Below are 11,663 nucleotides of genomic sequence, written 5' to 3'. Positions count from 1 at the left end.
CTATGAGATGCTACTTAGCATTTAAATTGCAATATTTTGGGGTGTTTAGTTCGAGTATAAGTGTATTATGTTCATCCAAACAACAGCTTCTTATTGAAGAGTAAGAAATGCTCTTTTAAGACCTCCTGGGTGTCAAGAGAAAGAATGATTAGCAAATGTGCAACTTTGTTCTTGTTTAAATTGGGGGCTTTTATTTCGAGGTGGCCTATTGAAAATTAATTCAGAATTGATAGGTCAGGTCACTAAACCACGGGGCAGGCTTGTGGGAAGAGATGTCACGCCTGGTTTCCTGGGGCCGGGGAGACGCTGCAGGTGGTAACACTGAGCAAGCAAATAGCACGCCAGTCGCCACAGATCTGGGGGCGCAATACTGCCGAGGGGCCGCTTGGATAGCTGCTTCAACTTGAAAGACATTGGCATTCTCATGATCACCAAGTTTTCAACATCCTCAGACATTTAAAAGTAGCTCAGCAAGAAGTCAGTTCCCCACCAGACACCCCACGCGGCCAGGCTGCGGGTCTGGCTCGGCAGGGACTCTGGTCTCAGCCACCGCAGGGCCCGGGGAGTCTGAACTGGGGTGGGGGGAGCTTCTGCCCTGGGGCCTGTGACTGCGGAACTGGCGTCCTGTCCGCGGAAGTGTAGCAAGGCTGGCCCGCCACAAGGCGGCAGCTTCCAGCACACCGTGAACTGACAGATGAAGACAGGAAGGAGCTGAGTTACTTTCTGATTCAGGAAAGGGGGGTGCTGACCTCACCACGGCTCACCCTGCTGCGGAGGTGACCCCGCTGGCCTCTCGGTGCTTATCTCGCGTCTGAGAAGGGACCCGCGGGGCTGAGTCATCCCTGCCGGCAGATGCCAAGGCGCCAGCCCGAGTCCTGCCTTCAGGCCCTGGAGGTCATGCTCGTCACCCACCGCTCTGGGGAAAGCCGCTCTCGGAACTGGCCAGCCAGCTGCCCCGGAGACGCAGGCGGCGTTCAGTTCCCCTCCTGAAAAGAACCCCCAGTGGGGGGCGGCTCCCCCAGAGTGTGGCAGCTGATCCTGTCACCCCGCCCTGCTCACCCACTGCCCCCCACCCCCTCGGCAGTGTGAAGAGTCCAGGGGAGGGGGTGTCTACGGCCTGGTGCCTCCCACACCAGCCTTCCTGGTGGGGGCGGGGTTTTGGGGGAGGGGTGTTCTCTCCACTTTGGGAATCCACGTGGATTTCTCCAGTGGGTGGTGGGGATGGGGGGCGCTGCCGGCAGACCATACCTGCCCACTGGCCGAGTGGAGGGGACCCGGCCGATCTGGCCGCTCTCCTGGCCAGGCCATGTGGGCAGCCCTGCCTCCGGGGCCTGAGCAGGGGCAGAATTCTCCTGTGGGTCAGTCCCTGTCTGGACACTGGGGCGCTGTCTCCACAGGCCATGTGAACTCAGTGGGCTCGGAGACAGGCCACCCCGGGGCTTTCCCCTGTGTCTCTCCTCTCAATCCCCAGCCCGCAGGAGCCGCCTAGAAGAGGGAGCAAACCGTGGTCAGGCCCTTCTCTCTTGGGGGTGCCTGGGAGCAGACACCAGCAAGCCCCCACTTGGGGCCAGGTGAGGGGCCAGACTGGCTGCACCCCTCTGTTCCACAGCTGGAGAAGCGAGGTGTCCACAGAGCTAGTCGCGTGTCCCCTGAGCCTCAATGGGAGAGACAAGACCCCCAAAGAGAACAGCAACAAGACCAAACCGGGGCGTGTTTTTCTGCTCTTTAATTGATCTCCAGAGTCACAAAAACTGACACATATTCTTTTATTATATACAAAACCAAGCATACGACAATCACAACAGCAAGTAACAAATGTGTTTTCAGACCATTCTGACCACCCTGGGCCTGCAGGAACAATGAAGCCGCTGCTGCCCGCAGCGCCCGGGCCGGGGCTCCTGCAGACAAGCCTCAGAGGGAGGCAGCAGCCTGCCCGGGGCAGACATTCTCCTGCTCCTGGGAAGGAGCCTCACCAGCCTGAGGACCCCGTGTCCTTTGTGCTTTTGCTATAAGACCATGGTGTCACCCGCCTGCTCCCGCTCCGGGGCCACCGACCCCGGCCCACCAGATCAGGCAGAGCCCCCCGGCTCGCGGGCCAAAGGTCTGAGCAGCGGCCCACACCGCGCAGCTGTGGCTACTACTGACCAGCTTTTGTAGCTCACTCGGGCGCTCGTCCCACTGACACGTCTACGCCTGAAGTGGCTCTTACATTCTCGATGCTTTTTGGTTAAGTCTTCTGACCTCGGACTGCTTTCCTTGGTTTCAGTGCTACGTGCATGTAAACAACACCCCAGAAACGAGAGGCACTTCTTAAAAAACACGTCCCTGTGGCTGGCGCGGGACTGCAGAGGCCGCTGGGGCCAGCCCCCGCCCCTGCCCCTGGCCGGCAGCAGCGCCCCACGCGGGCGCTCAGAGCTCCAGACCCTGGCACGCGCATGTCGGGATCACGACTTACAGCTGTCCCTGTTCTGAGCCCCGATCCTGCCGGTGAACCCACCAGGGCCTGTGCAGGGAACGGGCACCGTCGCTCCTTCAGGCTTCCAAGCCGTCTTAGGCAGGACGTCGTGGCCTGGGCCACCCACTTCGATGGAAGACCAAGACAGACGCGACAGGGAGGCGCTTCCTCTGCAGTTGTCCTCACGAAGGCCCTCAGCTCAGACGCACACCAGGCCCAGGGGCAAGCCCCTTCCCTGTGACCCTGGAGGTCTCCGGGTGCGCTCCTGGGAAGGCTCTGCGCAGCCTGCACCCCTCTGCTGCTGCGGGGTAGCTGTGAGCACACGTCACGCTGAGGAGACGGAGTAGCCTGAAGGTCACAGTGGCTGCACATGGCTCCCCACGGGGCACCGGTGGGTGAAGTCTGGTAGGTGCCAACACGTGGGGTGCCTTGCAGGACCCCAGAAGGGAAAAGTATGAGTCACACTGTTTCAAAACACAACATGGAGACAGCAGAAAGTTACAGGGTCGCGAGGGCCTCAGAAGCCGCCCTCAAGGTCACAGCGGGCACGCTTTCTCCAGCAGGGTCGGGGAGAGGCATCGGGGATCCGTAAACTTCTGGAAATAAAGCCTTGGAAGAAAAAATCACCATCAAATAACTCAACGTCAGTTAATAGGATGACGATCAGTCTTTAAGGCGGGACACAGGATGTGACCTTTGCCTGTCACCCGGGCTCCAGCGCTGGTCCTGACACTCACGAGCGGAGAAGCGCCTTTGGGGCGGGCTGCTGGGGGCGCAGTTTGCGAGCTACTCCGTGTTTTCAGTTGAAGAGTGCCAAATTTTTCATTTGCCCACGAGATGAAAAAATAGAAACATGTGAAAATCAAACAGAATAATCGTTTACGGGGATAAAGCGAGCCACAGTCCTGCACCCGGGGAAGCCAGCCCCCAAGCTCGGGACATCAGCGGTGGCCACGGGAGCCCCGTGGCACAGCTACCCTGGCCAGACGCCTCCCACCGAGTCTCAAGAGAAGCGTCAGGGGAGGGGCGCGGGCCGGCGAGGACCTGTGCTCGCCCCTCCCACCTCAGCGCAGGACACCCCCTGCTCTTGCTGCTGAAGCCCGGCCGCTGCTGCGGGGTACCCCTCCCCTGGCGGTGCTCCTCTCCTGGCACAGGCGCTCACTTAGCCTTCGGAGAGCTGTTTTCCTGACACCTCTTCAGACAGGCCAGACGCGTGGGAACTCCGGGGGGCGGCCCACAGCAACAGCCAGGATCCAACCCACCGGCGCCCCTGTTGGGGCCGCCGTGCAGAGAGCACTCAGGGGGACCCCATGACCACCTGGCGATGAAGCGCCTTCTCTTCTCAACCCACCTCAGGGGCACGCGGAAAGTGCCGTGGTCTCCACAGAGCAAGCAGCCTGGTGGTCAACACTTGGCTCCAGGCTCTCCCACCTGGAGGGAAGAGCTGGCCTCCGGGGGACGTGGACAGAACTGGGCAGTGGCGCCAGGGCGAGGCCGTCTGGTTTCCCAGTGAGCCCAAAGCCAAAGCTTCTCCACATCCCCGCTGGGGCGGGCTGGACGGCGGCCACGCGGCGCCCACCTCGCCGGGCTGGCAGCTGTTGCCGAGGTCCGGCCACTCCCCGGAGGCGCCGTCTCCCGCTCCTTGCCGGGCACTGACCTCAGCCCCTCTTTACCAAAAGGCTCTTGCTGCTTGAGACTTCGGTGCCGAGGCAGACTCGTCGAAGGTGCTTTGAAATGACTGGTAGGGACGGACCGGCAGGCGAACAAGCTACTTCAATGTCAGGCTCACAGCACAGGACTCCGGGGAGCCCGGCTGCTCCGCTCCCGCGGTCGGTGCCCCCCTCCCCGTCAGCTGGACTTGGGGAGGGTCTGCTTCGCTCCATTCATCTTGAGTTTTTTTTCGCTGGATAGGGCGGCGTGGCCACCGTTGCTGGAGTGGCCCTTTTTCTTCAGGTTGGCGTGTGCCTGTGTCCCGGGACCCTCGCCGGTGTCGGGGGAGTCCAGGGTCCTCGAGGGCAGCCTGGGGCTGCGAATGTTGCCATCGCTCTCCATCCTCAGGCCGCCGCCCTCCCCGCAGGACAGGGCCCACCGCTGCAGCTTGGTGCTCCTGCTTGATTTCTTCCTCTTCTCCTCCGTCCTCACCTCCAGGGTGCTCCTGGGAGCAGAAACCCTGCCATTGCTCGGCACACCCACCAGTCTGGGGGACACCTCTGAAGCATAGTAGGGTGCATGGCTTTCCCGGTGCCAGTCCTTCTTCCGTGCGGGGCCCACCTTAAGAGGCCCGTCCTGGGGCGGCCTGGACAGAGCGCCGGCCAGGAGCTGGCTTCTCCTGGGGCTTTTCAGCGCCACCGAGGCCCCGGCAGCTGTGGGGGGCCTGGCTTTGGACGCCCTCCCCTTCTCCCACTGCACCGTCTGCACCTGCAGCCGCTCGAGCTGCAGAAGTCGGTCGATGAACCGCCCCAGGGGGCCCCCGACGCGGGGTGGGCCGGCCACCTGGCCCCCGGTGTTCAGGAGTGAGGCCATGTCCTGCAGGTCCCAGGAGTTGAAAGGCGGTGGCAGGAAATCGGGGTACCGCTCCTCAGGCTTGGCCTGGCCCGGGCCGGCATGCAGGTCGAAGCAGATGGGGTCGATTTCTTCAGCTCGAAGGTTCAGCTCGGGCGGCGTGAGCGGCGACGGGGGGATGGGGACCCGCTCGGAGTCAGAGAGGTCACTGCCGCTGTCCTCCTCCGGCTCCCGCATGATTTTCATCGACTCGAAGTCCAGAAACAGCTTGTTCCCTGCGGCCCCCTGGCACCGGGGGCTGAGCCGACCCCTCTGGGGGGCGCCCCCCGGGGAGAGGCTCTCTTTCAGTCCAGTCGTCCAGGGGCGGGCACCCACCGGGCCGCTTTTCTGCTGGGGAGGAGCGTGGGGGCCCGGGGGCTGACTCTGCCCCTTCCCTGAAGGATCCCTCGAGCGCTGGGCTTTGCCCCGGGGTGGGCCGGCATTCCCAGGGCTGCGGAGAGAGACCAGCTCTTAGAGCAGAGCGGAGCCATGCGGACCCGCCACCCGCGTGCGGAGACTCTAGCCCGAGGCCCAGACTCCCCCCGAGCAAGGGGCAGGAGGCTCTCCCGCCGGCGCTGTCCGGGAGGCCTGGGCACTGACTGGGTGTGCGGGCTCGACCTCACGTCAGATCTGTGCGCGAAGGAAGGCGCCAGTGCTTCTTAAAGTGCTTCTATCGTGATTTTAGGCCCATTGTGTGTAGTTTAGAAAGTATCAGCGCATACCCGCGCGGACGCCTGCACAGCAAACAGTTCCACGGTGCTGGCGAGCGCCGCGATGCGCCGCTTTTACATTAGACATAAAGAGGCGGCCACGCACAAGTTCGCGGAATCTAACCCTGGGGCCTCTGAGCTGAGGGCGGCACATGCACCCTACACCTCAAACCAACATCTTGGTAGTGTTTTCACAGAGGAAACGCGCTCAGGAAGACTGCTGCAAAGGGAGGAAACAGCCCCGGCGCCCTCGGCATGGCGGGGCCCCAGCAAGGCAAGGCTGGTGGACACCGGGTGGCGGGGTCAGGGCCAGGCGGGTGCAGCACTGTCTGGGTCACTTGGAGGCAGCTGGTTCTTTCTGGGGTCTTTCACTCTGAGAAAGGATCTCACATCAGATCTAGATCCTTTTTCTTTTCCACTTATTTACGGAGAACAGAGGCTTTGACTAGAGCTAACAACACTTCTTGCGAAGTGGATCAGAGCAAAAGGAGCTGCTGGGAAAAGCTCGCTGGGAACCTCAGGCCTCCGTCCGCCCAGGGATCCCGAGCGCCCTAAGTAATGACGTGCAAGCGGGTCCCCTCTCCGGTGGCCAGGAGCGAGGAGACAGGGACGCTGAGTGAGCGAGCGAGGGGAGTGAGGGCAGCGGCCAGTGGGCGCAGAGGTCATCAGCCGCACAGCCAAGACCTCTGCTCGCCCAGCTGCAGCGTGCACATGGCGTCCAGGTGATTCCTGCGCCCCTTTTTACAGAAAGGGAAACTAACAGATAAACGGGTTCACCCAAAATTGTCGGTTCTGCCGATGGTATCAGAACTACGACCCTGGAGGTTACCAGCCAGTGATGTCTGAAATCGCTGCCCGCCCATCGCTGCCAGACAAAAACAGCCGACGTATCTTTCTTAAACACCAGGAGATTTTTTTTCCAACCACACATATTCAATGTGTAGAATCGAGGCGACATGAGGTTCACGAGAGCAAACCATTCGCCAAAGCTGTTTACCTGCTTTCCTGACGGAAATCCTTCACCCTATTCCCTTTCTTGACAAAAGCACCCGGCTGGTCATCATCGGGGGCCTGACCGGCCGTCTGGAAAACAGACACGAGGAGTGAGTGCCGGGAGCAAGCCAAGAAGAGCAACAGCAAAAAAACAACCAAAAAAATTCTAAGTCAAGGTTTGCATCACCTTCCCCGCGGTGCCTGGAATAGTCTTGCTCAACCTGTCAGGAGGTGGCGACAGCTGGGGAAGTGGCTTCTTTCTTCCTCTTATATTTGGAAAGGGCTTCCCGCCGCCGGGCCTGGGCGGGCCGGGCGCAGCGCGCGGTGATGGCAAAGCCCGTCACCAGCCCTGGGCGCGGGCGCACCTGCTTCTAAACACCTGCAAGTAATGAAACACGGGGTGGGGGCCCCTCGCGTGCACGGCTTATTGTTTCCCTTGCGGGCCTGCCAGGGTGCGGGCCAGGGAGGGCGCGCTGTTCAAAGTCTCCCTCTGCACCTGCTCACACCCCGTCCTGACCCGCGAGGGGCGAGGAGGGCGCTGGCGGGGCGGTCGCCGGGCCTGGTCCCGCAGCGCCCCACGGCCGCCCCGCCTGCGTCCGCCCCGACGCCCCGCAAATCTCCTGCCCTGGCACACGGCTGCTCCCACAGGGCGCCCGGGAACCTGGGGGCGCCGGCCCCCCCAGCACTGCCTGCTCCGGCCCCAGGGGCGGCTGCCCAGGCCCTCCGGGGAGTCCACCCCGTGGCGGCGCGCGCTGACCAGGCGAGGAGAGCCGGCGCGGGGAGGCGCGCGTCTGAAGCGCCGCTGCGCTTTCCCAGGACAAGCGGGGCCTCGCTGTGGCCGCAGGGCGGGCTGGCTCTGGGCTGCGGCGGGGCGCGGCCTCCCCCCCCCCCCGCGGCGCCCTCCCCTCCCCTCGGCAGCAGGACGCGCCCCGCAGCTCCCTCGCAGCGTCCACCTTCCCCGCCCCGGCCGCCCGGGGCCTCGTGCAGACCAGCCCGGCGCCCCCGGGCCCCGCCGGCCGCCGAGCGAGGCTCGAGCTGTGGCTGCAGAGACGACCCGCGCCGCAGCGGCCGACCCGGCACCAGCCCTGGGGGCTCCCCGCGGCCCCGCACCCCCCCCCCCCGCGCGGCTCCGCGCCCCCCACCCCGCGCGACCGGCTGCCCCCACCCCCCCCCCCCGCATGAGGGGGCGGCGGGCGGGACGCGTCCCCCGCGGGAGGCTCCCCGGGTCGGGGAGGGGTGCGGGGCCGCGGGCGAGCGCCCCGCTCCTGGAAAGGCCGGGCTGCCCCCCCATTGGCCCAGCGGTGGGGGCGCCCCGCGCTGTGCGGACGCGGTCCGGCCGGCGGCGCGCGGGCGGGAGTGGGCCAGACCTGGTTCCCATCCGAGCACACGTGACGCAGCCGGGCGGGTCGGGTCGGGCCGGGCCGGGCGGGCCGGGCCGGGGCTGGGCTGCGGGCCGGGGGCGGCGTCACGCGCGCGGGCGGAGTCGCGCCGCCCGAGCCGCGGAGCCAGCGGAGCGGGGCGCGCGCGTGGGAGGGGCCCCCGCGCCGCCTCCCGCAGCCGAGAGGAGGCGCCGGCCCGCGCGCGGAGCGGCCGGCGGAGGAGCGTCCCCAGAAGGGCCGCCCCGACACCCCCGCGCGCCCCAGGAAGCGGAAGGCCCGGGCGGGGCCGCGAGAGGCGGCGGCGGCCGGGCGGGCCGGGGCTCCTGGAGGCCGCTCGGGCTCGCGGCGTCCGGGCAGCGCGCGCCCCTTCGTCGCCCCGCGCCCCGCCCGCCCGAGGCCATGTCCGCAGCCCCGCGCCCCGCGGCCCCGCGCCCCGCCCCGGGGCCCCGCAAGCCCGCCCCGCGGAGCCTCAGCTGCCTCTCGGACCTGGACGGCGGCGCGCGGGGGGAGCCGCGGCCCTGCCGGCGCCCCGAGAGCCCGGGCGGCGAGCCCGGCCTGCGGCCCAGCCTCCAGCGGCGGGCGCGCTCGCTGCCCAGCTCGCCCGAGCGCCGCCAGCAGGGCCCCCGCGCGCCGGGCAGTGCGTGCCGGCCGGGGTGCAGCCGGCAGCTCCGCGTGCGCTTCGCCGACGCGCTGGGCCTGGAGCTGGCGCAGGTGCGGGTGTTCCACGCGGGCGACGACCCGGCCGTGCCGCTGCACGTGCTGTCGCGCCTCGCCGTCGGCGCGGACCTGTGCTGCGGCCGCCAGGACGCGGAGTTCACCCTGCGCTGCCTCGTGCCCGACTTCCCGCCGCCCGTCGAGGCCCCGGACTTCGCCGAGCGCCTGCGGCGGCAGCTCGTGTGCCTGGAGCGCGTCACCTGCTCGGACCTGGGCGTGCGCGGCTCGGTGCGCGTGTGCAACGTGGCCTTCGAGAAGCAGGTGGCCGTGCGCTACACCTTCTCCGGCTGGCGCAGCGAGCACGAGGCGGCGGCGCGCTGGCGCGGGCCGGCGGGCGCGGGCGGCGCGGAGGACGTGTTCGCCTTCGGCTTCCCGGTGCCGCCCTTCCTGCGCGCGCTCGGCTCCCGCGTGCACTTCGCGCTGCGCTACCGCGTGGCGGGCGCCGAGTACTGGGACAACAACCTGGGCCGCGACTACAGCCTCACCTGCCGCGACCACGCGCTGCGCATGCCGCGCGGCGAGTGCGAGGAGAGCTGGATCCACTTCATCTGAGCCCGGCCCGGCCCCCCGCGCCTTGCGCCCTGACCTCGCCTCCCGCCTCCCCCCCGTCCCATCTTCTACTTGAAATGCCCGCGTCGCTCGGTCTCCGTGGACCTCAGGCGGCCGGGAGGCCGAGTGTGCAGTGGGGGGCGCGTCTGGGCGCGTGGGTCGGGCGAGGGTGCCCGGGCAGGCCGGGGGGAGGCCTGCGCCTGCCTGGTGGGAGAGGGCGCGGGCGTTGCATGTGCCCTGCATGCGCCTCTGTGAAGATGGCTGTTCCTTGTTGTAAGCGTCGTGATGTCGGGCCCGCTGCCCAGGTGGGGCCTCCTCAGGAACATTCTGTGTTTAATGAGCTGAGAAAACCCGTCTTGTGTGTTTGTCCCGATTGTAAACCACGTGCGGCGCGGCCCCGTCGTGGTCGCTGGAGGCCGTCCTGCCCCGGCCGGGAGAGCTGAGCCCGTGCGCGTGTGCCTGAGTCTGGGGACTGCCACTGGGAGACGACTCGTGGGCAGGAGGCCGGCCCCAGCGGCTGCGGAGTCCAGCGGCCCTGGGGCGCGGGGGGCGACTCCCACAGCAACAGCCAGAAAGGAGATGCCTCCTACTTTCAAACCAGCAAGAGCAACTCCCTCTGCGACCTCTCTTCACCATGTACCTCTTGTACCTGTTTGACAGTCACGCATCTGCAGCGCAGGCCTTGGTTTAGGTTGAACCTACCTAAACATGTCAAGAAATTCTGCCTTAATTGCATTGTGTTCAGGCAACTTCAGGCCACAAGGGCCTTTTGCAATTACCTTTTGGGTGATCAAGTTGACTCTTTTATGTCAGAAGGGTCCAGCTGTCATCTCTGAGGCGTTACTAGCAAGCGGAAGAAGCAGGTGTCCTCAGCAATAGCCAGAGTGCTGCAGGAAAAATAATTCACAGAGACTTTTTGTTTTAATTGTGTTGATGGTTGATTGCCCTGTTTTATCAGTCTCCTGCCAACTTTCATTCCCTGTGCCTTCAGATAGGAGAGTTTTTAACATTCTCTGGACTGGTTTTCCAGTCTTAAAGTGTTAAATGCTTTTCTTCCTTTCTAGAGCCAAGCACTCAAGGCCATTGTCCCTGCAGGGCACAGCAGTGACTAAAAACTCCAGCAAGGGACTGGCGATTTCGTCTGGTGCTGTGCGGTGATCTCTCTGAGGAAGGTGCTAGCACTGAGGTATGAAAACCCAGCCGAGAAGGACACGGTCCCCAACCTGTGAAGTTGATTTGTAGCTGAAACCGTGGGGTCCATTTTGTGATAACGGTTCCCAGTGAGCAATTTTGAAATGCGTATTGACATTTGTCAATTCAAGATTTTAAGGATGTGTTTTGCCTTTTAACCAGTTTGGCTTTCTTTTTCTTAATTGCAACGCCTGTGTTTTTAAAACTATGAATAGGATGGTTTTCTTGGGTATCTGCTGATCTAAGACAATGCATTTTGATTGGAAATACTGTGATCAAAGGGAACAATTTGGCCACTAGCAGCGGGTACTACATTGACATGCAAGAGCCCGAGAAGCCTGGTTGCACTTCCTGCTGTTCAGCAAATGGTCCAATTAGGTCAGCGAGCTGGAGGGCCTGGGCGGTTGGGCCCTCGACCCAGCCCAGAATGTCCTGAGTGTTCAGGTACGAGAGTTTGAGCTGCCAGATGTTCTGCAGTGGAAAGGCATGTCGAGACTCCAGGTGAAGTCATGTGCTAACAAGGTTCTGGTCATGGACTCTGAAGTAAGTGTTCTAGCTTCAATACTAAGAGAACCTCAACGTGCCTTTTGCAAAAGACCAACATTTGAAACCGAAAAGCTGAATTTTACAGAAGCTGTGGAATCGCTTAAAAACTGTCACACCCTAAAACAGTTATATTGCCTAGGTGTTAAAATTCTGTAGCTATTGTACAATTACTGGGTGGTCTCTCCAAACATATTTATGCCTGTCATTTAAGATGGTTTCACTCAAGCCTGAATATTAAAGTGTATGTGCACAAGCTGCTAGCTGAAGTGTTTTTCTTGTGATCTAATTACAGACACCAGGATTTTTAGAAACTTCTTGATTGTTTAAGTCATTTCACACATAACTTTGATCCTTTTGCAAACACTTAAATTTAATGCCTTGCCCTCCCCCCAAGAGTGTGGGATTATATGTCATTTCAGTAGCAGGGTTGTGGATGACTTTGAGAAACAGAAATACAGTCTCTTCTCTCAGATCTGTATAGCATGTGAATAAATTCTAAGGAAATATAGGGAATGGGATAGCGTGTAAGTTACAATGCTTATTAAGCCCTACTGTAAGGGCAGGACAAGACACAGTGCAGGTTTT

The 11,663-nt window shown here is 63.0% G+C and overlaps 2 protein-coding genes across 2 annotated transcripts; one reads left to right on the top strand and one right to left on the bottom strand.

The window, feature by feature from the left end:
• Positions 1-1,716: 1,716 nt before the first annotated feature.
• On the bottom strand, positions 1,717-7,030 carry FAM217B (family with sequence similarity 217 member B; the record flags this gene model as incomplete). Its single annotated transcript, XM_037501022.2, has 3 exons — positions 1,717-5,447; positions 6,704-6,789; positions 6,887-7,030. Coding segments are annotated over 3 exons (1,374 nt in total), but the record flags the coding sequence as incomplete, so codon positions are not given.
• Positions 7,031-8,477: 1,447 nt separating this feature from the next.
• PPP1R3D (protein phosphatase 1 regulatory subunit 3D) lies at positions 8,478-11,641 on the top strand. The gene has a single exon (XM_037501655.2). It carries the CDS (start codon positions 8,478-8,480, stop codon positions 9,342-9,344), a length of 867 nt encoding a protein of 288 aa, XP_037357552.1. The 3' UTR covers positions 9,345-11,641.
• Positions 11,642-11,663: the final 22 nt, after the last annotated feature.

Source organism: Talpa occidentalis, unplaced genomic scaffold, assembly GCF_014898055.3.
Source record: "Talpa occidentalis isolate TD23 unplaced genomic scaffold, MPIMG_talOcc4v2.1 talOcc4.10, whole genome shotgun sequence".
In the NCBI taxonomy this organism is placed as follows: Eukaryota; Metazoa; Chordata; class Mammalia; order Eulipotyphla; family Talpidae; genus Talpa; species Talpa occidentalis.
This window is presented reverse-complemented; position numbering and strand designations above follow the sequence as displayed.

Bases quoted from the DNA above. Each gene is read 5' to 3' on its own strand.
- PPP1R3D (XM_037501655.2), top strand. From the start codon at position 8,478: ATGTCCGCAGCCCCGCGCCCCGCGGCCCCGCGCCCCGCCCCGGGGCCC.